General features: G+C 39.1%; 1 protein-coding gene across 2 annotated transcripts in view; it reads right to left on the minus strand.

Moving 5' to 3' along the window:
- Positions 1 to 25,366, minus strand: part of wdhd1 (WD repeat and HMG-box DNA binding protein 1) — a 79,593-nt gene extending 54,227 nt beyond the window's left edge. The window contains exons 1-16 of one of the 2 annotated variants that reach the window (XM_023839908.2): positions 25,262 to 25,366; positions 24,439 to 24,550; positions 24,137 to 24,248; positions 23,385 to 23,536; positions 22,885 to 22,996; positions 22,758 to 22,808; positions 22,564 to 22,659; positions 22,203 to 22,295; positions 21,985 to 22,091; positions 21,719 to 21,863; positions 20,150 to 20,342; positions 19,360 to 19,511; positions 19,091 to 19,275; positions 3,283 to 3,524; positions 3,022 to 3,159; positions 2,737 to 2,893 (exon numbers count right to left, since the gene is read on the minus strand). In XM_023839908.2, the coding sequence (XP_023695676.2) occupies positions 2,737 to 2,893; positions 3,022 to 3,159; positions 3,283 to 3,524; positions 19,091 to 19,275; positions 19,360 to 19,511; positions 20,150 to 20,342; positions 21,719 to 21,863; positions 21,985 to 22,091; positions 22,203 to 22,295; positions 22,564 to 22,659; positions 22,758 to 22,808; positions 22,885 to 22,996; positions 23,385 to 23,536; positions 24,137 to 24,248; positions 24,439 to 24,515 (2,012 nt within the window). In that variant the 5' untranslated portion in view covers positions 24,516 to 24,550; positions 25,262 to 25,366. Of the gene's footprint in view, positions 1 to 2,736; positions 2,894 to 3,021; positions 3,160 to 3,282; positions 3,525 to 19,090; positions 19,276 to 19,359; positions 19,512 to 20,149; positions 20,343 to 21,718; positions 21,864 to 21,984; positions 22,092 to 22,202; positions 22,296 to 22,563; positions 22,660 to 22,757; positions 22,809 to 22,884; positions 22,997 to 23,384; positions 23,537 to 24,136; positions 24,249 to 24,438; positions 24,551 to 24,699; positions 24,805 to 25,261 lie in introns of those variants that run through there. The other variant, XM_023839909.2, reaches the window with a different exon arrangement.
- Positions 25,367 to 27,752: the final 2,386 nt, after the last annotated feature.

Below are 27,752 nucleotides of genomic sequence, written 5' to 3' on the forward strand. Positions count from 1 at the left end.
TCTTTTTCCCTCGTGGTTTATCCATTGTTGTTTAAGAACAACATAGAACAAAGCGGGCGTTTATATAGATTTACATATGCAAATATACATAATTATGGGCGGGTCGGGGGGGTGGCTGTGGACTCGTTCACGTACGTAACATTTCACGCTCATTGGGATTTATAAAGGGAATGTGCGTAGATCTGTGCGTACGCACAGTTTTATGCATCTGGATTTTTTCTTGCTTACGCACATTCCTAGTTTTGTTCGTACGCCATGTTTTAGTGTGAATTCTACGCACGTCGTTATACATGAGGCCCCAGGAGAGTGGTAGATAACAATGATGAAAAGATTGATCGGAAAAGAAACTAACTGCATTCAAAGGATGAGATGTTGAGATGGGACAGAGAGAAGTGTGTATATCAGCAATTCTGAGACAGCAGCAGACCTGTACCACTGCGCCTCCTAGTTTCCCATGGTGAGGCAAGTGAAAGCATAAGCAGAGCATAGGTACTGGAGCCGGAGAAGCGTGACATCAGGCAATATCAACAAAAACACCTTTTCCGTTTTGGCACTAGTACAAATAGCAGAACTGACAAAGCGCGGGATATTCCAAATATAAAACTCATAACATTAGAAAGCACTGCTTAGAAATAGACTGTCACTCTAGCTTCACAATCGCTTGTGGGATTGGAGTGCTGACATTTCTGAGACTCCCCATGCCTGCATTCCCACTTGCCTCTCCCTCCTGCTTATGCCGTCATAGACATATCTGCCAGAGCTTGCACATTGCACTTCATATTGCACTCACCTAACTGTTAGCCCTGCGTATAGTCTCCCCTACTTTAAATAATTGCACATTTTACTTCCCCTACTCCTCCTGGGGGGTGCTGCCTGGAGACCTCAATCTATCGATGTCCAGCACACCCTGCTACATGTGACGTCGCCACTTCCAATGACGTCCCTGCATCCAGCTCACCGTTCAGCCTGTATCATCTTCCGTATATGACCCGCTGCCTAACTTCTGGTTGTCCGGTGATTGGAGGGAGCGTCGGCACCAGCTTGTCATCTCCCCCCTGCTCCCCGATTGTATCTCAAATTTTATGATTTGGACAGTATGACTTGGCACTTAGCCATCTCTCCAATTTGACTCTCCCAGCCGGCCCCTGGAGGATGGGCTCCCCCTTTGAGTCTGCTCCCTCCCAAGGTTTCTTCCTTCTTGGGAGTTGTTGCTTGCCACTGTCGCCTATGGCTTACTCACTGGGGGCTTTGGGTGGGGACGCTGTAAAGCACTTTGAGATGACGTAATGTTGTGATAATGCACTACACAAAAATAAATTTGTCGTTGTTGTTGCTCAACCTGTGTTGGGACACTATTTTGCCAAAAGTATTGGGACACCCCTCCAAATCACTGAATTCAGGTGTTCCAGTCACTTCCATAGCCACAGGTGTATAAAAATCAAGCACCTAGGCACTGCTTCTACAAACATTTGCGAAAGAATGGGTCGCTCTCAGCTCTCAGTGAATTCAAGCATGGTACTGTGATAGGACGCCACCTGTGCAATTCATGAAATTTCCTCGCTACTAAATATTCCACGGTCAACTGTTAGTGGTATAACAACAAAGTGGAAGCAAATGGGAACAATAGCAACTCAGCCACAAAGCGGACAGAGCAGGAACAACGCATGCTGAGTAACAGTGTGCAGTAGTTGCCAACTTTCTGCAGAGTAAATAGCCACAGACCTCCAAACTATGTGTGGCCTTCAGATTAGCTCGAGAGCAGAGTGTAGAGAAGTTCATGAAATGGGTTTCCATAGCCGAGCAGCTGCATCCAAGCCTTACATCACCAAGCGTTGGATGCAGTGGTGTAAAGAGCACCACCACTGGACTCTTGAGCAGTGGAAACGTGTTCTCTGGAGTGACAAATCACACTTCTTTGTCTGGCAATCTGATGGATGAGTCTGGGTTTGGCGGCTGCCAGGAGAATGGTACTTACCTGAATGCTTTGTGCCAAGTGTAACGTTTGGTGGAGGGGGGAATATGATGTGGGGTTGTTTTTGGGGGGTTGGGCTTGGCCCCTTACTTCCAGTGAAAGGAACTCTTAATGCTAAAGCGTCTGAAGCCATTTTGGACAATTTCATGCTTTGGGGGTGGCTCTTTCTGTTACAACATGACTGTGCACCACTGCACAATGCAAGGTCCATAAGGACATGGATGAGCGAGTCTGGTGTGGAGGAACTTGACTGGCCTGCACAGAGCCGACCTTAACCCCATAGAACACCTTTGGAATAAGTAGAGACTGCGAGCCAGGCCTTCTCGTCCAACATCTCACAAAATTTGTATTGCGTGAAAGGCATTTGAAATAGCAATTACTTTGAAAATATACATAAGCATAAGGAACTATGAGACATGCAGTTTTTGAACTGTTTAACTGGTGATTCCCATTTAGTCTCATCAGTTACTAATAGGAAAAAAAATGGAGACTTGACTAAGACTCCAATTTTGAGACATATGAATATCTCTGCAGATAACTTTCTGCTTTTTATAGCAATGATACATACTAAAATACAAATGAGAAATGAACGTTGTGCTCCCCATGTCATCTGTTACTGATCTTATAATCAGTATCATCAAAATTCTTTGGTTTCTAGGTCTCCAACCATGAAAGCAACTATTATTTAGTAGAAATTTAGTGTCAATACAATTAAAACAAACATTGTTATCCTGCCAGCTAACAAAGATTTCATGGTGCCTCACCTGAGCTGCTGAGGAATCTCATGAACACCCACCACCCAGTAGTGGTCTGACTTTCCCTTGCAGTTCTCTTGGGTGTTACACACTGGAGTCCACGTGTTACCAAGGCAACGATTCAGCATTCGCAAGACACCGTCAGAATCAACATAACACGGGGTACCTGCAAATACCAAATAAGACATAGTACAGAGGGAAACAGCTGAAAGGTTTTCATAACAAGTCATGTCTGGATTAAAATATATGAAACAAGCATACAGGACTAGGGAACTGGTGTATAAAAGGTTTCACCTTCAGCAGTAAACCCCATCCAGGACAGATATGACTTGCAAGACAAGGGAAGAGGCTCCCCGCAGATAACCTGCATCCTCTTCTGGACCAGCTGAAACAACTGAACCCCAAGGGACTGATCCCCATCAAACCCAGTACCTGCCATCAGACAGAATACAAAGTGACACAACAGTTATCCAAAAGATTACACAGAAAAATCACTACCCTTAATCGCTACAATTGCTAACGCCCAATAGAAGTTGGGTTACTGGATGCAAGTACCTCTGTGAAAGACTATAAACAGCTGCTCTCCATGGCCTGCCATGCATACTATGGGGCCTGGGAGGCTGAAGATCTCCTTCTGTACCCCACCGATGGAGAAGATTCGGATAAGCCGGGCACTAGTGGCTGCCGCTCCCCAACCCTGCCCCAAACAGACAGCTTGAACATCTTCGTCTTTGGGTAGGTCCACTATCCACTCCTTGTTCGTGTCCCAGGATGAAAAATGTAAGCACTGAAGCTTACTATTTGGAAATAAAGACAAATTAAATGAGATTTAACATGCATGTGACGAAACAGAAACCTCCAGTTACACTGGATACAGGTTGATAGATACTTCTGCAAACCAACAAGAGTTACAAGCAGGGGTGTGCAAAATACATTTTCTTCAATTAATTTTTTTTAAAAATTAGTCTGATTCAATATCAATCCGTAAAATTTGTGGATCAATCTTTTCGCTAATGAGGATTTTTCTGCAATAGTTAATCATAGGGCTGTACTGGACCATATTGCAATGCAGATTTCAGTGTCATTTAAAGCTGTTGAGCTGTTGATTGATTGGCATCAGGCAACAGAAACATCTGCACCCCACGTGTCATCCCTAGTTACACTTGCTTACAATGTTGTTAACAACTTACATAGTTGGACCAAACAGTTCCAGACTATGTAAATTGCTAATGGGGGCTTTTGGGAAAAGTATCAACAGATGCCTAACATTAGCTAGCAGCTACCTTTCATGCAGTTGAACAGTCTGAAGTGTGGCTGTATTTCACTAAAGAGGATTCAGACACAGATGTTACGTAAATTTGTTAAGCATTTTTTGTTTATTTTTATTTAACCCTTGTGTACATACCTTGGGTCACTAGCAACCAGGATATCATGTTTACAGCTCTACTGGGGTCATATGATTCAGTGTGGATGCTGTTCCCAGGGCATGCCACATATTATTCATGTGCAATAATTTACTAATAATAATAATTTGAAAGTAGTGCTGGGCGATAAAACGATCTCGGTTTTTTTAATTGATAAAAAATTAGGACGATCACGATGATACACACAGACTATGAAACTCGATCAAACAAGTTTGCTCAGTTTTAGAGAATGCGCTGAGACAAACAACTCGATAGCCTATCGAGCAGCACGTTAGGTTACTGAACGCCAGCACAACAGCTAATCAACAACGATGTTGTAATTTTGCCCATCCTCCCTTAACCCTCTGGGGTCTAGGGGTAGGAAACACACTTTCACTGACTGGGGCATGATCACACATTTCTTCAAATATCATAAACTTAATTCATGCCAAATAAATGATTTCTTATATATTTGTTTTGCCATTACACTCATCTTTATTTTAATGATTATAGTAAATATGTCAGATTTTTGTTAAATTTGTAATTTGACATCGAAGTATAGACATTGCAAAATGCAGTTTTGAATACTTGCAGAAACATTATAAAAGTACATAGTAAGCAATGCTGGCAGTTTGTTTTGATCCCAGATATCTGATCACCAAAGTCTTGGCTACATGAAGATCACTAAATGGTGTAGTTGCAACATTCAGTTGGATAAATAAGAAAAAGCTAACTCATGCCACTATTTCTGGCTCCTTTAATTGAATATGTAGCAACTTTCATGTGTATGAATGAGCCATTGACACCAGGCCACTTTCCCCACCCCCTTTAATGGCACTGATAGAGATGTATCTGGATCGCGTTTCTCCGTTCTGTTGTTCACCAAATTAGCATGCGAATGCGATCTGAATATGCGCTAATGCGGCTATTTAGAATGTGAATAGCGATCTTCGGGTGACAGCGGTACTACACGCTCACGATGCAGGTAAAACAAAGTAAGGTGACATGGTTTAATTTTTTGCTGATTTAACCTAATTTTAAAAACTTTAATACTTCCGACAATAGACATTTTGAAAAGAAGACAGATTACGGATTTAGCCAGCGTTTTTTTTCATGATTCTACATTAAGATTTCAGCGAGATATAAACGGAAATAGACGCGACAAGTACGCTGGGTCGCCGACGATGCACTTGACCCCAGAGGGTTAAAGAAGCAATGCTGTAAACATTAACAACATGGGTGTGTTTTAGAAAAAATATGTCGGGTGACACAGTTGCACCGGTTGAGTGAAGTGGAGTAGAATATGTTAAATGCACAGGAGATAATACCGAAAAAAGGGTACAAATCATTGAAAGTATGGAAGTAGTTCGGCCATCTTCGAATGGACAAAACACAGATAAAGCTAGTTTGTAAAATATGCCAAAGTCTGGTAGTACAACAAATCTGTTTCACCACCTTCAAAAATACCATCCAATCGAGCATACTGATTGCCAAAAAGAACCCTCGGGTGATGTGGCTTGCAAGTCCTCCAGTACCGAAGCTATTCCTAAACAACAGTCAATTGCTTCAACATTTGCCATATAGTAAAAAAATCAAAAAGATTAACGGGAAATTGCGAGCGCAGTTACTTACTTCTTGGCGAAAGATATGCCAGTGAGTTTTGTAGAAAAAGAAGGCATTAGGAAACGTTTTAAAGTAGTCAACTCGAGGTTTCAAATGCCTGGCTGAAAATATTTTTCTCAGAGTGCACTTCCAGAGCTCTATGATCTATGAAAGAGCCATGGGTCTATGTAAAAAGTTGGTCAGTGCCATTTCTTTTTCTTGGAAAAAGCAGAGAGATCCAAGAGCAGCTCAAGAGGAGTTTAATTTGCCTAAGCAAAAACTAAACTACAGAATCACCAATAAGATGGGGTCCCGTCAGAAAATGGTGGGGAGAGTTCTAGAGCATTACAAGAGTACTATCCGCTGACGAGAAAAAAAAACAAAAAAAAAAAAAACAAAAAGACACCTTGTGCCAACATGGCTGTCCACAAGGCTCTAAATCCACTGAATGGTTTCAAATGCACTGTCAGGGGAATCATATGTCAGTGTATCATACGTGAAACCTGTGCCCCCCTTGCTTAGTGAGCAGGTCCTGAAGCCAGAGGATGATGACTCACAAAGAACATTAAAACTACAATTATGGGTCACATAAATGTTAACATACTAGAACTGTTAAACTATACAGTTAATTTTCTTTTTTAATTTGAGGTACTACATGTCCTAACATTTTGAATACTTGAAAAATCCAAAACTTGTTACATTTTAAGAGTATTTGGATATAGTTAATTTGGCATTTTTTTGAATACATGTTTTTTTGTTTGGTTTAGATATTTTCTACCTCAAAGTTTTTAAGAGACCAAGAATAGAGGCAGATACTTGTTGCAGTCAGTTCTGTCCTGCTTTATGTTCACCCTTTAACATATTTGCAATATTATACTGTTTTGCACATTGTTACATTACTATATGGTTTTGTTAATTTGAGCTCTTTTGTGTGTTTCTTTGAATACTTGAAAATTAATAGCCTTTTATAATTTTAAGGGAATTTTGTATGCAAATAGTAAAATTTGTTGGAAAACAAATATCTGTTTACTAATACAGTCATGGCCGAAATAAATCAGCACCCCTAGAATTTTTCCAGAAGATGCACCATTTCTCCAAGAAAATTGTTGCAATTAGAAATGTTTTGGTATACACGTTTATTTCCTTTATGTAAATTGGATCAACAAAAAGAGAAAAAAAGCCGAATTTGACATTTCACACAGAACTCCAAAAATGGGCCGGACGAAATTATTGGCACCTTTTCAATTGTGGGTAAATCGTTTTATTTCAAGCATATGATGCTCGTTTGAACTCACCTGTGGCAAGAAACAGGTGCTGGCAATATAGCAATCACACCTGAAACCAGTTAAAATGGAGAAAAGTTGACAACCTTTCTGTTATGCGTTTGTGTGCCACAATAAGCATGGAGAGCAGAAAGAAGAGCAGAGAATTGTCATATTGTAAGTGGGCACCGTAATAGGCATACCCTTTATCATCTGTATTTAAACGCCAGGAGTATTAGGAATAAAATTCATGATTTAGAGGCTCTTATCTCATCGGACTCTTATGATATTATAGGAATAACTGAAACGTGGTTGAGAGCAAAAGGATGGACAAGAATATAATATGGATGGTTACACGTTGTTCCCTAAAGACCGTATAGGTAAGAAGGGAGGTGGTGTTGCAGTATATGTGAAGGATAACTTGCAGGCAAGGGAGCTTACTGATAAGTAAAAGTACGGAAGCTAGATGGGTAAAATTAGATGCTAAAAACTCAAATAGCCTAATTGTCGGTGTTTGTTACAGAGCACCTAATGTAGCTGCCGAGGAAAGCAGATTGTTATACAGTGATATTAGGATTATGAGCAATAAAAATGATGTGGTAGTTATGGGTGATTTTAATCTACCGGGGATGCAGTGGAACATTGTTGCTGGCTCTTCTGAAAATGAACTGGAGATGGTGGAATTAGTACAGGATTGTTTTTTTACTCAGTTTGTTAACACCCCTACCAGGGGAGATGCCATTCTTGATCTTGTTTTCTCTAATAACCAGGACAGGATTGGTAAATTAGACGTTTTAGAACCACTTGACAGTAGCGATCATAACATGGTTAAATTTGAGGTTAAGTTTAGTGCCCGAAGAGCAAAGTCCAAATCAAAAATATATAATGTTAGGAAGGTGAACTTCAATTGTATGAGAGATTAAGGCCCAATCCCAATTCTACCCCTTACCCCTACACTTACCCCTACCCCTCCGTTTGGCGCGTTCACGTGTAGGGGTAGGGGTGTCTCAATTCTCTTTTGATTGGAGGGGTAGCAGGGCTTGTCCTTTAAGGTGCGCAATTGTGCGTGCACGCCATCACGCGCCTAAAATGGTGAAGAGCTGCGCAAAGAAATGCGCGCCTATCAATAAAAAAAGAATTAAATTGTACGCGCCTCATAATTTGTCACGTGACCACTCGACGCTCCACGGAATTATTCATGACAACAATGGCGTCGAAAAAAACCATGGATAGCAAGGGTCATCCGTGTCAGAACGCAACGTTTTTGGGGAGGGATGGTTTTTGTTAAATAATTAATTCATAACGAATTAATTAATTGTAGCCTACCGTTTCCACTACCTGACCCGCATGGTCTTTGTTTTACCCATAAATAAATAAAGATAAATTACACACAAATTACCACCTGTCAATCACTTTTTCCGCGGGACTCTGGCATGAATAGCCACAGTGATCTGTGTCGTTACAATGGCGTCGACAAACTTGGTTGGTAAAAAAGGTGCAAATTCACCTTTCTGGCAATACTTTGGCTTTAGACCGAATGAAACAGGACAGCCACGAGATACGTCTGAAGTGGTGTGTAGGATTTGCGGTCAAGTTATCCGCGCAAAAGATGCGCAGACGTTCTGTTCGTTATGGTAAAACCATGAAAAAGGCATATTTGCTGTAGTGTATTTAATCTAATTTAATTAAAATTATTTAATTTTTTTTCTGCTGTTTCTGTATGCCTCATTTATTAATGTAAACGAACTAGTTCGTGTAATTCGTTTGGAGTTCACTGTAATTTGTATTGTGATCGCTAACAACTTCCTTGTTATTATTTCCTCATAATAATAATAAAATAAGTAAAGATGCGGAAATTGAAAGCATGCATTTAATTTGGCTATATAGTGTGATTAAGTCTGTGTTTTTCGTGAGCTGGTTGCTGCTGTGGCGGGGGTGGGGCGGAGGATCGCGATGTCGGCTCAGCTTCGTGATGTCTATCGGCCATCGGCGATGGACGATGGCATCGTCTATCGACCCAACCTTATTGTCCAACTCTTAATATTGAGCTATCCCCACTCCTAGTCCTAGTCCAACAGCAATATCCTTGGCTACTGTCATTACCCACCCTGTGGTCTAGTTGCAGATTCTATCCTGGAAGGCAACCTACTCAAAACTACTCAAGCACTTAAGAGATGGCATCTTCATAACTAGTTAGTATTAGCTGTATACATGTTAAGGATTGGCTGCTGCTGGGTTCGACTGCTGATGTGTTCTTCATCCAAGAATGAAGTTTTCAAAGAAGACACTGGCTAACAAATGCAATTTCAGTGGAGAAACAGAATTTGGCTCATACAAATTATTGGATGCCATATCTAAGTTTTTGGCCCATATAATATTAATATTATGGTGCTCTTCCCCTCTGAGCCTTCTGCAGCAAGTGTTATGCAAATTGAGGACAATCTCCAAAGTATTGATGCAAAAAAGACTGAATTCTGAATTGCAAATTTTATTCACCAATAAAAAGTGATTCACTTTAAATGGGTTTCTACAAAATATGTTACAGCATTAAAACTAGGACAAAATTCTCAACTAACACTAGGACTACAAAAAACAGAAATATGTACAAATACAAGTACATTTTGACCCATTGCACCAAAGTCCAACCACATTTTAGGCGCACAAAAAAGGTAAAATTGTGCACCTAGCACTTTTAGGGTGCACAAAAAAAATTGTGCACCTAGCACTTTTTAGGTGCACATATTTGTGTGCGCCTGCATTTTTCAATGGACAAGCCCTGGGGTAGGGGTAAGGGGAAGGGCTAGATAGCCCTCGAAACGAAGATTTTTCGGGACCTCACTTCAAACGAAGGGCTAAGAGAAATTTACAACATGGCTGCCCACTCGAGCAAGCAGACCCATAAATGTTAAGTAATTTTTGCCATTAATAAGGATTTTTATGACATTTTTTCATTACATGTATATTACCATCAATCTTGTGTTTGTGTTTACGGTGATGTTCTGTAAAGAAACGTTTGAAAAAAATCGCTAAAGTTTGCTTGCGTATAGCACTGATTGCACAATATTAGGAAATATATTTTTATGTCATATAACGTTACCCGGTAACTGACTGCATGTTGTAACGCGTTTGTTTTGCTTACGGCCATGTGTGTACATGTAAATGAACGGTGCTTACACTATTCGTACTTATTGCAACATGACAACATTTTTGTAAATTATATTCTGTATAGGGACATCTGAGGAAACCCGAAGGCTCATACGTTTTCGAGGTGAAAACGAACATCTGTTTTTAAAGTCCAAATACGGCGCAAAAAAAACTTTGGGAGTGAGTAATCTTTACATGCTACGATGCTGACGGCGACATCTTGGAATTTGTGATAAACATCGGAGCATGTCCTCTGACGTAACGTTAGGAGGTAGTGACAATGGATGATGACGTATAACAGTGTAGTAGTGCTGTCCCATTTCTTAGGGGAAATTTTTTAACCCTACCCCTTTCCACTTCATTTCAAGGGGCAAGGGGAAGGGGTGAGGGGTAGGCAAAGGGGTAGAAAATAGAATTGGGATTGGGCCTAAAACTAGAAACTGTGAACTGGATGTATTAAATAACAAAACTGTTGAAGTGGCATGGGAATTTTTTAAAAGCACATTATTGCAAGTGCAAGAGGACTTCATACCTGTTTCCAGCAAGAATAATTCTAGGAAATTGCAACCTAGGTGGTTTACTAGGGAAATAAAGTATAAAGTAAGGAGGAAAAGGGCTTTGTTCCAGAAATGGAAAATAACTGATGATGACAGAATAAAGCAAGAGTATCTAAATCTACAGGCTGAGTTAAAAAATGACATTAGACGAGCTAAAAGGAATGTCGAAAGGAAGATTGCATTGGAGGCTAAGGATGACGTTAAAAGTTTCTTCCTAAAAGAGCTCCAAAAGCTTAAATTACTAATCTGCAGGATAGTAAGAGTCTTATAATTGAAAAAGACATTGATATAGTAAATGAGTTCAGTGATAGTTTTGCACGGGTATTCACTGTTGAGGACACTAGTAATTTACCAGTTCTTATTACTAATCCAGCATCGTCTATAACTAATATATAATTGAAGCTGATGTTTTGCAAAGCCTGGTTAAGCTCAAAATAAATCACAGGGCCCGGATGGCATCTTACCTATAGTGTTAAAAGAGATGAGGGATATTATTTGCCGACCCTTAACTTTACCGTTTCAAAAATCCTTATCTGAAGGTGTGGTACCTTCTGATTGGAAGCATGCTAACATAACGCCCATTTTCAAAAAAGGGGATAGAAGTAATTTGTCAAACTATAGGCCAATCAGTCTAACTTGTATAACTGGTAAAGTTATGGAGGCTATAATCAAAGAGAAAATGGTAGATTACCTGGACTCAAATAACATTTTGAGGGATAGCCAACATGGATTTAGGAGAGGTAGATCCTGTTTAGCAAATCTGTTGGAGTTTTTTTGAGGAAGCTACTCAGGAAGTTGATAAGAAGGCCTATGATGTCATCTACTTAGATTTCCAAAAGGCTTTTGATGTTGTCCCCCACAAGAGGCTCTTACTTAAACTCAAAGCGACAGGTATTTTAGGAACTGTAGCGACCTGGGTTGATAACTGGCTAACAGATAGGAAGCAGCGAGTAGTTATAAGAGGCACAATGTCACAGTGAGCCTGCGTTTATAGTGGGGTACCGCAGGGTTCAATTTTAGGACCACTATTGTTCCTAATTTACATAAATGATATAGACACCAATATATACAGTAAACTGGTGAACTAGCGGCTCAGCAGCTACAGCGGGATCTTGATTTAATTAGTGACTGGGCTGATGCCTGGCAGATGAAACTTAACATAGACAAATGTAAGGTACTCCATGTAGGGAGCAGAAATATAAAGTACAGGTATTTTATGGGACCTACTGAAATAAAGGTAGCTGATTTTGAGAAAGACCTTGGTGTGTATGTTGATGCTTCCATGTCTCATTCTCGCCAATGCGGGGAAGCAATAAAAAAGGCCAATAAGATGTTGGGGTATATCTCCAGGTATGTGGAGTTTAAGTTAATGGAGGTAATGCTAAGATTATATAATTCCTTGGTGAGACCTCACCTAGAATATTGTGTGCAGGTTTGGTCACCATATCGTAAAAAGGACATTGCGGCCTTAGAAAAGGCGCAGCGTAGGGCCACAAGAATGATTCCTGGTCTTAGAGGAATGTCATACGAGGAAAGGTTAGTTGAGCTAAATCTGTTCAGCCTCAAGCAAAGGAGACTGAGGGGGGACATGATCCAGGTCTAAGATTCTAACAGGTTTGGATGCTGTTCAACCGAATAGTTACTTCAGCATTAGTTCAAATACAAGAACTCGTGGCCATAGGTGGAAATTAGCAGGAGAACACTTCAAACTGGATTTAAGGAAGCACTTTTTTAGACAGCATGTAGTCAGAATATGGAATAGTCTTCCTGATAACGTAGTGCAAGCTGAATCCTTGGGTTCCTTTAAAATCAGAGCTAGATAAGATTTTAACAACTCTGAGCTATTAGTTAAAGTTCTCTCCAAGAGAGCTCGATGGGCCGAATGGCCTCCTCTCGTTTGTATAGTTCTTATGTCTGAGGACTTGAGAACAAAAATTCTGGAAAAATATCAACAATCTCCAGAGATCTTCATGTTCCTTTGTCTACTGTGTGCAACACAATCAAGAAGTTCACAACACATGGCACTGTAGCTAATCTCCCTGGACATGGATGGAAGGAAAAAAAAAAATAAATAAGACTGAAACGAAGGATAGTCTGAATCGTGGATAAACAGCAGAGAGCAGCAACAAATTCAAGCTGTTCTGCAGACTCAGGGTGCACCAGTGTCAGCTCAAACTGTCTGTCTACATCTGAATGAAATGAAACACTATGGCAGGAGACCCAGGAGGACCCCACTGCTGACACAAACATAAAAAAAAGCCAGACTGGAGTTTGCCAAAATGTACTTGCGGAAGCCAAAATCCTTCTGGGAGAACATCTTGAGGACAGATGAGACCAAGGTAGAGCTTTTTGGTAAAGCTCATCATTCTACTGTTTACAGAAAATGGAATGGGGCCTACAAAGAAAAGAACACAGTACCTACAGTGAAACATGGTGAAGGTTCTAAGATGTTTTGCTGCCTCTGGCACTGGATGCCTTGACTGTGTGCAGGGCATCATGAAATCTGAAGACTACCAAAAGATTTTGCGGTGCAATGTAGGGCCTAGTGTCAGAGGTCCTGTGTGTTCCAGCAGGACAATGACCCCAAACATACCTCTAAAAGCACCCAGAAATGAAGACAAAGCGCTGGACAGTTCTGAAGTGGCCCGCAATGAATTCGGATATAAATCCAATTGAATACTTATGGAGGGATCTCAAAATTGGCGTGAAACCAAATTTTAAGTTGAGGGTGGGAATAATTTTGTCCGGCCCAGTTTTTGAGTTTTGTGTGAAATGATGTCAAATGTGGCTTCTATTTTTTTGTGTTGTTCCAATGCACATAAAGGAAACGAACATGCATATACCAAAACACTTAATTGTAGCAATTCTCTGGGAGAAATGGTGCATTTTCTAGAAAAATTCCATGGGTGCCAATAATTTCAGCCATGACTGTATTGTTTATTTTAATGTATTTGTTCTATTTGTCATTATAGGATTATCTATTATTTTGATTATTACATGGAACAGCATTGTGAAACTATAATATTGATAATTATCGGTATCGGTCAACACAGGGAAAATTAATCACCCAGCTCTAATTTAAAGCTATTTTGCCATAAGTTTGTTTTATGGTCATTTATTTACAAAAAAGTACAGCAACCCAAACATAGCAAAGTGTATATTTTTACATGCACCTTTTTAAATTCTGCATTTGTACAAAAAAATTTTTCCCCATTATTTCATCTTTGAGCCAGAACTAGCTAGAATATCACTGAAAAAGAAAAAACCAATTACCCCCACTCCTACGGTGGCTCTGAAAGCTCAGAGCACATCAACATTAACAATGCAAAAACATTAAGGAGCAAAAACATCAAGACAAAACATAAAGCAAATATTGTTATATATGTGTTGTGTTCTCTTATTGTCTTAAAACGGAAGTGCTCCATGCCAGAAGGGGCAGCATTCATAAGAACATAAGAAATTTACAAACGAAAGGAGGCCATTCAGCCCATCAAGCTCGTTTAGGGAGAACTTAACTAATAGCTCAGAATTGTTAAAATCATATCTAGCTCTGATTTAAAGGAACCCAGGGTTTTAGCTTCCACTACACTAGCAGGAAGACTATTCCATACTCTACATGCTGTGTAAAGAAGTGCTTCCTCAAATTTGTTTTAAAATGTTCTCCCGCTAATTTCCACTTATGGCCACAAGTTCTAGTATTTAAACTAGAGGTCGACCGATGTATCGGTTTTGCCGATTAATCGGCACCGATAGTTGATTCCCGGAACTATCGGTTATCGGCAAAAATCCACGCCGATAGATTTTCCGGGTTGCGTCAAAGCTGAAGCGGCTGAGAACGGTCCGTTGTCCTTATACAGTGCGAGAGTCAACATATATATATCTACAGGGGCGTCGTAGTGGGGGGAAAAAGGGGACTGAGTTACCAGGGCCCCATGTGGGGGGAGGGCCCCTAAGGAATTTGGAATTTTATTTTTCCTTTAAACATTAATATTATTCAAAGATCACAATAAATGTTGCTAACTAAGTAACTAATGTAAATGTATTTTTTGTGGGAAAATAAATCGGTTGACGGATTGAATTGTGTCCTAGCTTACAGTGCCCGAGGACAAGCACCCTCACCCCTTGCAATGGTTTAGTCTTCACCGGACTTTTTAACTAGGCACATTTAATTTAGCGGTCATTCTGCTGAAACAGCTGAATCCGTGCTGGAAGATGATGCCAAAGAAAGATAAATCCGGTTTTCAAAAAAGAAAAGAGGCAGGAAAGAAACAAAAAAAATAAATGAGGGAAAGCAACTGCTTACAAATTTTTTTCCAAAGAAAGGTGAGCCCAAATGTGAAAGCAAATAGCCTACATTATTAAACACTTCAGTATCACCGCGAAATTACACATAGATTAACATGATGTAGTCTAGATAAGTCTAAAGATTTTTTTTGTTGTTTGCTTAACCCCCTGGGTTCTCGTCTATTTCAGTTTATATCTCGCTGAAATGTCCGTGTAGAATCATGGAAAAAACGCTGGCTAAATCTGTAATGTCTTCTTTTCAAAACGTCCATTGTCGGAGGTATTTAAAGTTTTTAAAATTAGATTAAATCGGCAGAAAGTAAAAGTAAACCATGTCACCTTTCTACGTTTTACCTGCGGTCATGGACCGCGTGTAGTACCGCCTTCGCGTGAAGATCGCTATTCACATTCTAAACAGCCGCACTTCCGCGTATTGAAATCGCATTCGCATCGTAATTTGATGAACGACGTAGACGTGAAACGCGATCCAGATACATCCCCGTCAGCGCCGTAAAAAGGGGGGGGGGATGTGGCCAGGTGTGAATGGCTCATGCTTACACATGAGAGCTCCTAAATATTCAATGGAAGGAGACCAGAAATAGTGACCTGAGTTTGCTTTTTCTTATTTATTTATCCAACTGAATGTTGCAACTACACCACTTATTCATTTTCATGTAGCCAAGACTTTGGTGATAAGATATCTGGGATCAAAACTGCCACCATTGCATACTATGTACTTTTATAATGTTCCTGTAAGTGTTCCAAACTGCATTTTGCAATGTCTATACTTTTGATGTCAAATTACAAACTTAACATAAATTTACAAGAGGCACAATTTACATTTACAATATACATTAAAATAAAGAAGAATGTAAAGACAAAACAAATATATAAGATAATTTATTTGCCATGAATTAAGTTTATGATATTTGAAGAAAAGTGTGATCAGTCAGTCAGTGAAAGTGTGTTTCCTACCCATAGGCTCAATAAATAGGCTACTTAATAAAAAGCTGTTCTCTTCAGCCAAATGCATAAGTGTTCAATTTTCATTCCAGTGAAGTCTTGTGTGATTAGGCTGTTTTTTTTTGGGGGGGGCATGGGCACTGTTTGTGCATAGGGCCCAGAATTTGGTGCTACGCCCCTGTATATCTATGACAAGAGCCGCCTCTATAGGCGAAAATTGCTGTAAAGCACATGCTTTTGTTTTGACACGTGATACTGTTAGTTGCAAGGAGAGCGCAAGCTGCCTGGAGAGAGCGCGGTGCACGGACAACGCTGACACTTCAAATGCACGTTTAAAACACAGACAGCGAAAAGGTACACTACAGTACATGTTTTCATCTCAATATAAAGTAATTCATTTGTTGATTAGATTCTGCATTGGAGAAAGAACAGCAGTATGTTTGTCGACAAGGCTGAGAGGACGCTAACATTAGCAGTACATCAAGCGGTTAAAATAATGTGGCAAAAATACACGCAAGTCCGACCCAAATGTTTAATGTCATGATTGTTACCATCAGGAATGCATTCGATTTCAGTTCTTTTTATCTTCAGGCACAGGGTGCGATTTGCCGGGGGGATCCGACTGGAGCGCTTCGAAACAGTGAATCTTTTTGCGACACAGTGTTTTACTGATTCGGAGTTTCAAAAAGCTCTGTTGATACTTTGCTCACCTTCTCTATATAATATATTTGTTGTTTGAAATGAAATCATTACTATTATAGGCCTAACTTACGATGTTTTTATTAAATTTGTTATCACGTAATACAGCTCCCTTCGTATTAAAACCATTTCATGACGTGACACTCATTATCTGGTTCTTGCCTAAAAAGACGGGTATATAATGAGCGTTAACAGATTACACAAACAGTTTGGTCAGCCTCTGCCTATGGAGAGAGAAAAAAGTTTTCAAAATAGAAGCAAATATAGTGGGAGACTACACATATAATATAATTTATATAATTAATATTATATATAATTGTAATATTATATAATTATTATAATAATTCATTTTGTATGTAACTTTTTATTTATTTATTTGGAGTGTTACTTTTTCTTTCAGTTTGAAAGCATGTCTTTAATTTACCTCAATATTTATTAATATATTCATATTTATTTCATATAGCACATTTTCATGATTCAGTACTGTTTTTTTGTTTGGTTTTTGTAATAAAGTTTAGTACTATTTTACATGTAGTGTTGTGTTTTATTTTAGTTTTTTTTTTTTTTAATCCAGTATCCATTTTAAAAACTATCGGTTAATTAATCGGTTATCGGCAAGTACGGACCAACCTAGCTATCGGTATCGGTAAAATTCAATATCGGTCGACCTCTAATTTAAACTAATATTGAAATAGCCATTTGGCTGAACAGCATCTAGATATAAGATCCAGATCTTATATACCTGGATCATGTCCCCCCTTAGTCTCCTTTGCTGGAGGCTAAACAGATTCAGCTCAGCTAACCTCTCCTCATAAGACATTCCTCTAAGACTCCATTGCACCTTTTGTAAGGCAGCAATGTCCTTCTTAAGGTATGGTGACCAAACCTGCACACAGTATTCTAGGTGGGGTCTTACCACCATACTATCCTGATTTCAGCTTCTAGAGCTCTTTAGGAGTTAAAATATTGGAAGAAACTTTTATTGTCATCCTTAGCCTCCAATGCAATTTTTCTTTCTACATTCCTTAGAGAGTCTAATGTTTTTTTTAAAAAACTCGACCTGTAGACCTAGATACTCCTGCTTAATTTTGAAATCATTAGTTATTTTCCAATTGTGGAACTGAGCCCTTTTCCTCCTGACTTTATTCTTAATTTCCTTAGTAAACCACCTTGGTTGTAGTTTCCTAGAATTAGTTTTGCTGGAAATAGGTATGAAGTCCAACTGCACTCCAACCCTCTCAAAGCAGGCTACTGCCGGAGCGGGGAAAAAGGTGGAAAATGTCCTCCCAGCCCCAACTGGTGACCGAGCAAAGCTCAAGAGCAATTGTCGATTTAGAGTTAATGTTACCAACGTTAGATAATATTACCCCACGGGTGTTTGTAGCGAAGGTATGCGGACAGAAACGCCGCTCGCGCGACACCCGCAGCTATCGATAACACTCGCGCTATTGATTAACAGGATAGACAAGTACTCACGCAGGCCGAGAAAAAAATAAAAATAAAAAATGAAACAACAAATCACCCACATAACCATACTGACACACAAACACTGAAATACACTACCAAATAAGTCCAGTCAACCGCTTCAACAGGCGCACAACAACAAGTGCACACAGCATCTACACCACTCCCGCAGAGTGCAGCAATCCCAGCAGCATCTACAGCAATCCAAAAGCCAGTCAAGCTGCCTAACAGGAACCACTTGCTTTGAATCTATGAAAAAAATATTCAACCCGCTGATCAAGGTTGTAGAGTATTCAGCTACAAGACTAGGGCTGAGCGGTATATAGATACGTTTTCAAAACAAGACACTGAATGACAATACTGATTATATCAATTTATCATCCGTTCAAATTAAGGCCCTATCAAAGATTTTGAATAAAATACCAAAAGTACTCCATCCTGGTTCTAAACAACACGATAGCTTTGGTTGTGATGTTGCACAAAATCACAGAATCACAGCTATCAAACCAGGATGCTTTTCACAAAAGCTCCCTTTAGCAACTTATTTGGACTCATTCAGCTGCATGGTTCCAGCTATGCAAGTTGTGAACTAGCTAGCAACTATGTTTTTGGTAAATTAGTAACTCACAGGGAATTTGATGGAAGGGAAAGACGAGGAATCATTATTATATGTCACATGTGGTGAGATCTATGCTTGAGCTAACTATGACTGTTTACATGTGGTGACATGATAAAAAATTTGTGTGTGAGATTTTAATTACCCGATTACTGTGACTATGACTAGTTCTGTAATCGTGTTATTTAAAACACGTAGTCTCTAAGCAATAATGCATTCCAGATTTATAGTGATATCTTTAATAACTATGAAATACTCATATTGATAATTAAATATGTCTTCTCAATCAGTTAGCAAAATGTTATTCTTCAATGATAAAAATGCAATTCAGAGCAATATTAATGCAAAAAAAGCCCAAACTGTCTCTACCTGGCAAGTTCATCTGTTCCCTCACAAGCTAGCAGCACCGCCTCTCGTGAAAGGTCAGCTAATATGTGACCAAGAGAATTGGTTAAGTGCATGGCATGGTGGATGGAGGTGTCGTGAAACTCCACATCGATGGCATTGTCCTGCTCATCATTGTAGCCACGTACAATCCCAACAGAGTTCCAAACCTGAAAATGATTGATTTCCATGAGAACTGAACATGTTCTGTTGACATGCATTTCTAAGATCATAGATGACCAAAATGTTCTTACCATAAAACGATGTATGAGGTGAGTAGGGGTGGAGCCCGGCTGAAATGGCTTCTGTGGCCGGGTGGGCATGGGGCCCTCATAGATTTGTTGAGGCACAGCAGGGACTGCAGGTGGTAGGCCAACCACATCTTTATCCATTTTTAAAGCTGCATCTATATACCATAAAATGACCCCCCCAAAAAAATACTTGTTAGATCATTCAAAATTTGATTGCAAGGTTCAGTAACAACCCCCCCCCCCCAAAAAAAAAGCGATAATCTTAATATATTACCTCAACAATCGTGTTTTAAACATCATGTCTAAGGCAGAACATCACCAAATAAATACTGCCAAAGTCAAACTGCTTTATGAGCCAAAAAAATGTTTTAGCTGGAAATGCTTACCCCTTCACACATTTGAATAAATTGAAAAATGCAATCACTAACCCCAGAAAAAGACTCAGAAAACACATAAACAAAGGGTCATGGTTTTTATATCTTGGCTCTTTAAGAATTCTAAGTTGACACATTCAAAGTCATTCAATACCAGTTCTCATTCAACAATAACAAAAAGTAAAATTATTAACCTTATGCATGTCCAGCTGGCAAATTTAAAACTCAATTCACTATTGAGAAAATTCATTCTTATTAAATATATTAGTGTTTATACTAATGACATGCATAAACCATGATACCACTTATACAAATAGATATAATTTTGCAACTAGGTCTTGTTGAACAAGCAATCATTTGGGTTCCTTAAACTGGAACTTTGGACAAGAACCTAAATTAGATCTTGACCAGTCCTGTACCTATAGGAGTGTCATCATCATCATCGTCATCAAAGGTCCCACTTTTTTGACGTCTGGCAGCGGATGGCATGATATCATCATCATCATCATCAGTGCCACTGGTAGGTTTAACACTCAAGTCATCCATAAAATGACCATCATCATCCTCATCAAACAAGTCTTCATACTTTGACTCTTTTTTTGCTGCTACCACCTGCAAATGAGCAGTGCCAACAAGCAATGAACCCTCAAACCTACAGCTACTCTAGATAATTTGCTGCTTGGAGAGTTTATCAAATGTCAAGTATTGCCAATAATTTAATATTCCAGTATTTTGATATGTATTAATCAGCCATAACATTAAAACTACCAGCCAAATAATTGTGAACGTACCCCTCATTTCGCAAAAACAGCTGTGACCATTGAGGCACAGACTCCACAAGACCCCTGAAGGTGTTCTGTAGCATTTGGCATGAAGATGTTAGCAGCAGGTACTTTTAATCCAGTAAGTTGCGTGGTGGGGCCTTGATGAATTGGACTTGTTTGTTCAGCACTTCCCGCAGATGCCTGGCTGATTTGCGATCAGAGGGATTTGGAGGCTAAGTCAACACCTTGAACTCTTCTTTTTCATGTTCCTCAAACCATTTCTGAACAGTTTTTGCAGTGTAGCATGAAGGGGTGTAATTTGGTTTGCTACAATGTTTAGGTAGGTGGTATGTATGAAAGTAATATCCACATGACTGCCAGGACCCATGGTTTCCCAGCAGATCTCTTCCTGGAGCATCACACTGCCTCTGCAAACTTGCCTTCTTCCCATAGTGCATCTTGGTACCATCTCTTTCCCAAGGAAAACAATGCATACACACCCAGTCGTCCACATGATGCAACAAAACAAGTGACTCATCAGACCCGATCACCTTCTTCCATTGCTCCATAATCCAGTTTTGATGCTCACATGCGCATTATAGGCACTTTCAGCAGTGGACAGGGGTCAGCAGGGGTACTCTGACTGGCCTGCAGCTATACAGCTCCATATACAGCAAGCTGCAATGCATTGCGTGTTCTGACACCTTTGTATCATAGCCAGCATCAACTTTTTCATTTTGCAATTTGTGCTATAGTAGCTCTCCTGTGGGATCGGACAGGCAAGCCGTCACTCCCTATGTGTATCATCGAGACTTGGGCACCCATGACCCCATCGCTGGTTCACCAGCTGGCCTTCCTTGAACCACTTTTGGTATGTATTGACCACTACATACTGGAAACACCCCACAAAACCTGCCATTTTGAAAATGCTCTGACAAAGTCTGGCCATCACAATTTTGCCTTTGTCAAAGTCATTCAGAACTGTACACTTGCCCAATTTTCCTGCTTCCAACACGTCAACTTCAAGAACCAATTGTTGCCTAATGTATTCCCATTGACAGGTGCCATTGTAACAAGATAATTATTGATATTCGATTCACAAGTTAGGGGTTTTAATATTATGGCTGATCAGTTAAAATAGTAAGTAGGTTTCAGATATAGCAAAAAAGAACATTAAATACATGAATAAGGCAATTATGAAGAATTATGAAAAATTAGGTTGACCTTGTCTTTCTTCGAAGCAAATAAAGAGGAATCAGTCACGTTGTCCAAAAGACCAAGACAACCTTCAGTGTCAGTGTAGGCTATCTGGCCTCCAGAGGGATGCCAGCAGATGCCACACACTGTGTAGCCTCTTTCATGTTTTTCCCTGGGGAGATCAAGTTCAAAATGAAAATACTGCTCCTTCTAAGGAGTGCAGCCAGCCTTGAGGTAAAATGCACATCCCCTACATCAGGCAAGGAACGAAAAATTAATAAGTGGTACAATACCTCTCAATACACTGTTCGGTTTCCACATCCCAAACTGTTAAGAAACCACCCACAGATCCTGCTGCCAGATACTTTCCACAAGGAGACCAAGCCACCACATTCACAGCCTGGAGGAGACAATACATCACAACAAGAACATCCATATTGATCTATGTGGATGTATCACTCTAACGTAAGCTTCCTATAAAATATCTAAAGAGCACAATAATTAGTCTAACCTGTGTGATGAAATCATCAGACAGGCTGCTGACAAGGCTCCATGAAGCCCTTTCATACAGCTGCACCAGTCTGTCAACTGGAACAGCTAGTAGCTAGAGAGAACCAAAACCGGTGAAACTAAAAAACTCCCAGTAAAAATGGTTTAACTTTATGTAATATCAAAGACAGTAACAGATGAACTAAATATTCATAAATCATGTTCTAGAAAATATCAGTTGCCCAGATAACTGCCTATGTAATCCTTTAAATGATTATTGTGGACTAAGGATACACACAACACAAATTAATTTATTTCTCTCCCGGGGGAAGGGGAAAAAAAAATAAAAAAAATCAAGGACAGAGAGGAAATTATTTTAATACCTTTCCAGAAATTGGTTGCCAGCTTAGCCTACACAATGACTTGGAATTGCTGACATCATTTGACTTCTGTAGCACATTCCAACTGATCACTTGCACCTGAAAGTTTAAAAATACACAATTAGCCTTTCATAAAAGCACTATTCAGTCACTTTCACATATTAATAGAATGATTTTGTGCCAGTATAGTGCAATACCTGGTCCTCTATATTCCATACAGCCACTGATCCATCGCAACTAGCAGAGGCCTACAATGAAATGAATGGGTTAAAATACACCTCCTAATAAAGGCTTCAGGGAAACTGTAGGGGCAACAATCCCTACCAAAAATTCATCTTTTGGGTCAAAGGCCACACTCAGGACAGGAGCTTGGTGGCCCCGTAGCGTCTTCTGGTGGCTGCTGTCAGACACCTCTACAATTTTGATCATGAAGTCACTGAAAGTGTAGGACAGAAGACAAAAACAGATGTAGAGGAAAAGAAGCAGGCTCACCAAATACAGGTCTGAGGAGACATCTAGGTACAACTGACGACCAAAAAAAAAAAAAAAAAAAAAAAAAAAACAGGTTTACAATGTGGACAATCTCGCAAACCCAGGATGGGGCAGATAATTAAACCCTGGTCTCAGAGATATGAGGTAAAACGGTTAACCACTGCTCCACCATGCATCCTGTTACATTCCACCATTTCAAATTCAAATACGCAGAAATGTGAGAGGAAGGAAAGCAAAAAAAAAATAAAAATTTTAAAAACAGTTAATGTATATTTTCCAAAGTTGAACATTACAAACTCACACTGGAATAAACACATCATGTTGATACCTACCCAGATGCAGCTGCAATTTGAGACCCATTGCTGTTAAAGGTCACATGATTGGCACTTGTGGTGAAGCGTGTTAAGATTCCATCTGGATCCCCCTCAGGAAAGGTGTGGAGTTGAACAGTATTGTTGGATAAGGCTGTGACCAATTTTCCATCCTACATAAGAGTTGAGTAAAGATTAGGCATTCAGTATAAATTCAAGCACAAGATTCTGAAAACATATTTGGCACTAAATAACTAATTTGGATTTGGTGGGCAGTGTTAAAATTCAAGTAGCTCTCCTGAGCTTTAAGCCATTTTTCCACAGAATCACGTGACCAAGAATTTACCCATTCATAAAAACATAGCTAGCAGTCCATCAGAACTGAAAATACAATGTTATGCCGACAATTTAAAAGAATGAACTTTCAGGTACAAAAGAAATACACTGAAACACTGCAATGCCAGTGACATTAGGGAAAAAGTATCAAAGCTAATTTAGCTGCATCAGTATTAAATTAAAAAGCAGGCTATTACCTACACAGAAATGCAGCATTTTTGTCCATCATGTCATACTATAATGGCCAGTGTATACATCAGTATATGTATGCAATGCTGGGGATGGATGGCTTTCATTCTCAGGAATTAAAGCATTAGCATATAATTTAAAGTTTTCACGTATTAAACCATAGGTTTGGTAATTAATAAAACACAAATTAGTAAGACATAACTGCAACATGGATAAACTTCAGCTTTAGTGATTTTGTATTAACTCACCTTTAAAGCTAAAGAATAAGCCCTTTCCCCCACATTTATTGATTTCGGATCATCGTCATCTAGACCTTCCCAAATCCGAACATCCCCATCACTCCCACAAGTCACAATATACCTAGACAGATGACAACAATAAAATGGGGCAAATGACTACATATTCAAATACAAAAACATATTGTTTAAAAAAAATAATAATAATAATAATAATAATAATAATAATAATAATAATAATAATAATAATTTACGATGTGAGCCACTGATTTCAATGATGAGAGATGCAATGGCTAATTGGCACATGGACTTACCGTCCCGTGTCCTCAAAGCAGACATCCGTGTGACCCTCGGAGTGACCATAACGCATTAGCTTTCTCTCAGCAGGCATCGCAGTACGGCTTCAAGAGAACTCACAGCGAAAACCTACAAATAAAGCACGTTTTTATTTCTCAAAGTTCGTGTTTATTATAAATCTTCCGCACTGTTAAATAAATTAAACCCTAAAATTGATAGCAAACCTATGAAACTTGTTTCTAGGCATCCGTGTAAGATCAGCCTAGCTGCACACACACCTGGTTGACTTGACCTTAGGTTTGAAACGCGCTATGTTCCTCAGCTATACGTCAAAATGGACAATACAGATAACGACATAGCATACTATAAAATGCCAATTAACGCAGAGAATATGACCCCGATGACGAGATTTTCCGTTCCGCTAACGCAACGTACCATGGGTACACAGGCCAGACTTCTCCCTCCCGAGCGGTATTTTCAAGACAAAACACACACATCATAGTAAGTGTACCAGTTATGTTATAATTAACCTTAACGTTAGCGACCTGTTGACATCGTTATATCGCAGATGTTTATCCCCCACCTTACAGTTAAACCTCTTTATCCCGCATAAGTTACAACGATATGATTATTCACACATTTTCTTCTCAAATCCAGCAACAACTTCAGTAGGGAATCATCTCCCGACATTTAACAAACAGAAGCACGAGAGCTGCAAATCGAAGCCACCACAACAATCTTGGTACCATGAAATTACACTTCAAACAATAAAAATAATTAATTAAACAAAAAGAAATTAATGCATTATGCAACCCAACAAAAACGAAAACAATATCTTACCAAAACTGGCACAACACATACAAAGCCCTCCAATCGGTTCAGACTCCCGCGCTGCAATAAGGAAACCAATAGTAATGAAGTATTCCCGCCATTGACGTCATTAAATTTAAACCAATCGCACGATTTTATTTCTCCTGATTTAGCGTAATGGCGACGCTCGCACATAGATATTTTATGTAGATTCTCCGGGCTGATTTTCTATCCTTTACTTAGTGATATAGTAATTTGCCGCACTACTTAAAAACAAAAACAATAAAAAACATAAAACTGAGGTGAATATAAATCTTTGTGGTAATTTCTTCTTTAGGATCATACTGGGTATTTACACTTGGTTTCATTACTACCGACATGTTTGTCAGAAATGGACCCGTTAGTGACAGTGTATTCAAAGTGTTACGTCACTTACGTGGAAGTTTTTAAAAAATGTTATTTTAATTGTTTTTTCGTGCAGTCAATAATCTTTACAATCTTAACTCCATTGTTAAATTCTGGGAATTTATTGTCATATGAAAACACGTTCATATACAATAATGAGCTATGATCATGAAAGACAGGCTGATAATACGTATGTCTTCTTAATGAAGTGCACTTTAACACTTTCCTTAAAATAACAGAAGAACAATAGGTACACCCTTCCAGTTACCTTCATATGTATGTATACCGATCTTTCACATTTAAAAGAACTATTCTACTTCTATCAGATGGACAAGGTCAATTAGTGAGAGGCCAAGCCCTGGGGTGAATATTTTGACACCATACACTGTAAAAAGGTAATAATTTTAAATAAAATAACTCTAAATATTTACAGTAATTTCCAATTCTTTTAAGATTGTACACAAAACCCTGTAAAAAGATATCTGTAAATTAATATACCAATTGTTTTAAGTGCTATTCCAATAATGACAAATTAGTTATTTCTCATTTGTTGCAAGAGAATTATTATATTATTTATACAGTATTTTCACTACTTTCTAAAATTACACAGAACAGTAGGTAAAATGACAGTAATTAATAGTAATTAAATATGTAAGTCATTATATAAAAATGTATGTCCACGGTAAATATTATTAGTTGTATATTAATGTGTATTTTTACATTCAAACTTTGTAATTTTGGGTGCAAATTTAACAATCCTTTTCATTAAATCAAGTATAATTCAGTAATTTTTTAAAGACTATCCACAAGGAGACAACACTGGCAAAGCAGCACAAGCCCAGATACACTTTTATGATTTTATGATTTTATCTGGTCCTAGTCTTCCAACAACTTCACTTGGTTAATCAGGAAATGTAGAGCATGTATTTATTCCCCAGAACCCAGGCACATTCAGGGTTTTTTTTTCTATTTTCCTGTGTGATGTTCCCCAATGGAACCTAAATGAAAGCAATAAAGCTTGGAGAATGAATGCCTTGGCCCAACTATCCACTTAAATCATGAAAGATCATTGTGCAATATGTACAACTAGTGTATAGTTAAATGGAAAAAAATACTGCAATGAACTTTAAATGTCACAAACTTAGCACAACAAAAAAACCTACTTATTATATTAAAAATATTCAATTCTTTATTGTCATGTGTACAAGTACAAGTACCGTGTACAATGAAATGCTTACTTGCATGAGCTCCTGCAGACAGTGAACATAGACAGCAAGACAGACAACAGGATGACAAGAGATGACATGAATGATAAAGTGAATTTTAAATAAGTAGAATAAATAAGACCAAGTAAAATAAATAAGACCAAGAGACAGAGAGAAATATATGTATGGGTAGCAGTGGAGGTGACACAGGTTACTGATTGTTCATGAGTCTGATTGTAGTTGGGTAGAAACTGTTCCTAAATAGCTGATAAACCGCAAACTAAGACGTTTAATTTATACTATTAGCTAACACTTGGTGCACATGGTCAAAATGTACTGATGCCTAATGCTAATGCAGGTGGAGTGGTGGCTCTGAGGCTAGGGATCAGAAGGTTGCTGGTTTGAATCCCATGAATGCCAAGAGTGATCCTACTCCACAGGGTCCTTGAGCAAGGCCATTAACCTGCAGTTGCTTTGTCCTGTGTATGAAGTTAATCTACATCCAGCCCTGCAAGTAGGTCCTCCGACTTCCATTGAAAATTTGGGGGTTGGTGGCAGGCTTGGCACTCCAACCACCAGAAAAAAATCACACTGTTCCATTTGGACTAGTGTGGTGCTGAGCTATCACCTGCTGCACGGCTGCACTCAGGTTCTCATCCCTGATGTGGTTTGTTGTGTGGTGGGTGCAGCAACGCGCTGTAATCAGTGCACCCATGTACCTCTGTAATGCTAAGCAGTATCTTACTTAGCTTGTCATCTACGCTTTCTGCTGAGAACTCAGAGAGCTAAGCAGCAACGTGTGTGTTTGGTGAGGGCTAGGGGGGTCAGCAGCAGATTCAAGCCGACTGGTGAGCAAATTTAGAATTCAAATAGTGCTGGAGAAAGAATGATAATTGCACAAAGTACAGTTA

The sequence above is a fragment of the Paramormyrops kingsleyae genome, chromosome 14 (assembly GCF_048594095.1).
Source record: "Paramormyrops kingsleyae isolate MSU_618 chromosome 14, PKINGS_0.4, whole genome shotgun sequence".
Classification (NCBI taxonomy): Eukaryota; Metazoa; Chordata; class Actinopteri; order Osteoglossiformes; family Mormyridae; genus Paramormyrops; species Paramormyrops kingsleyae.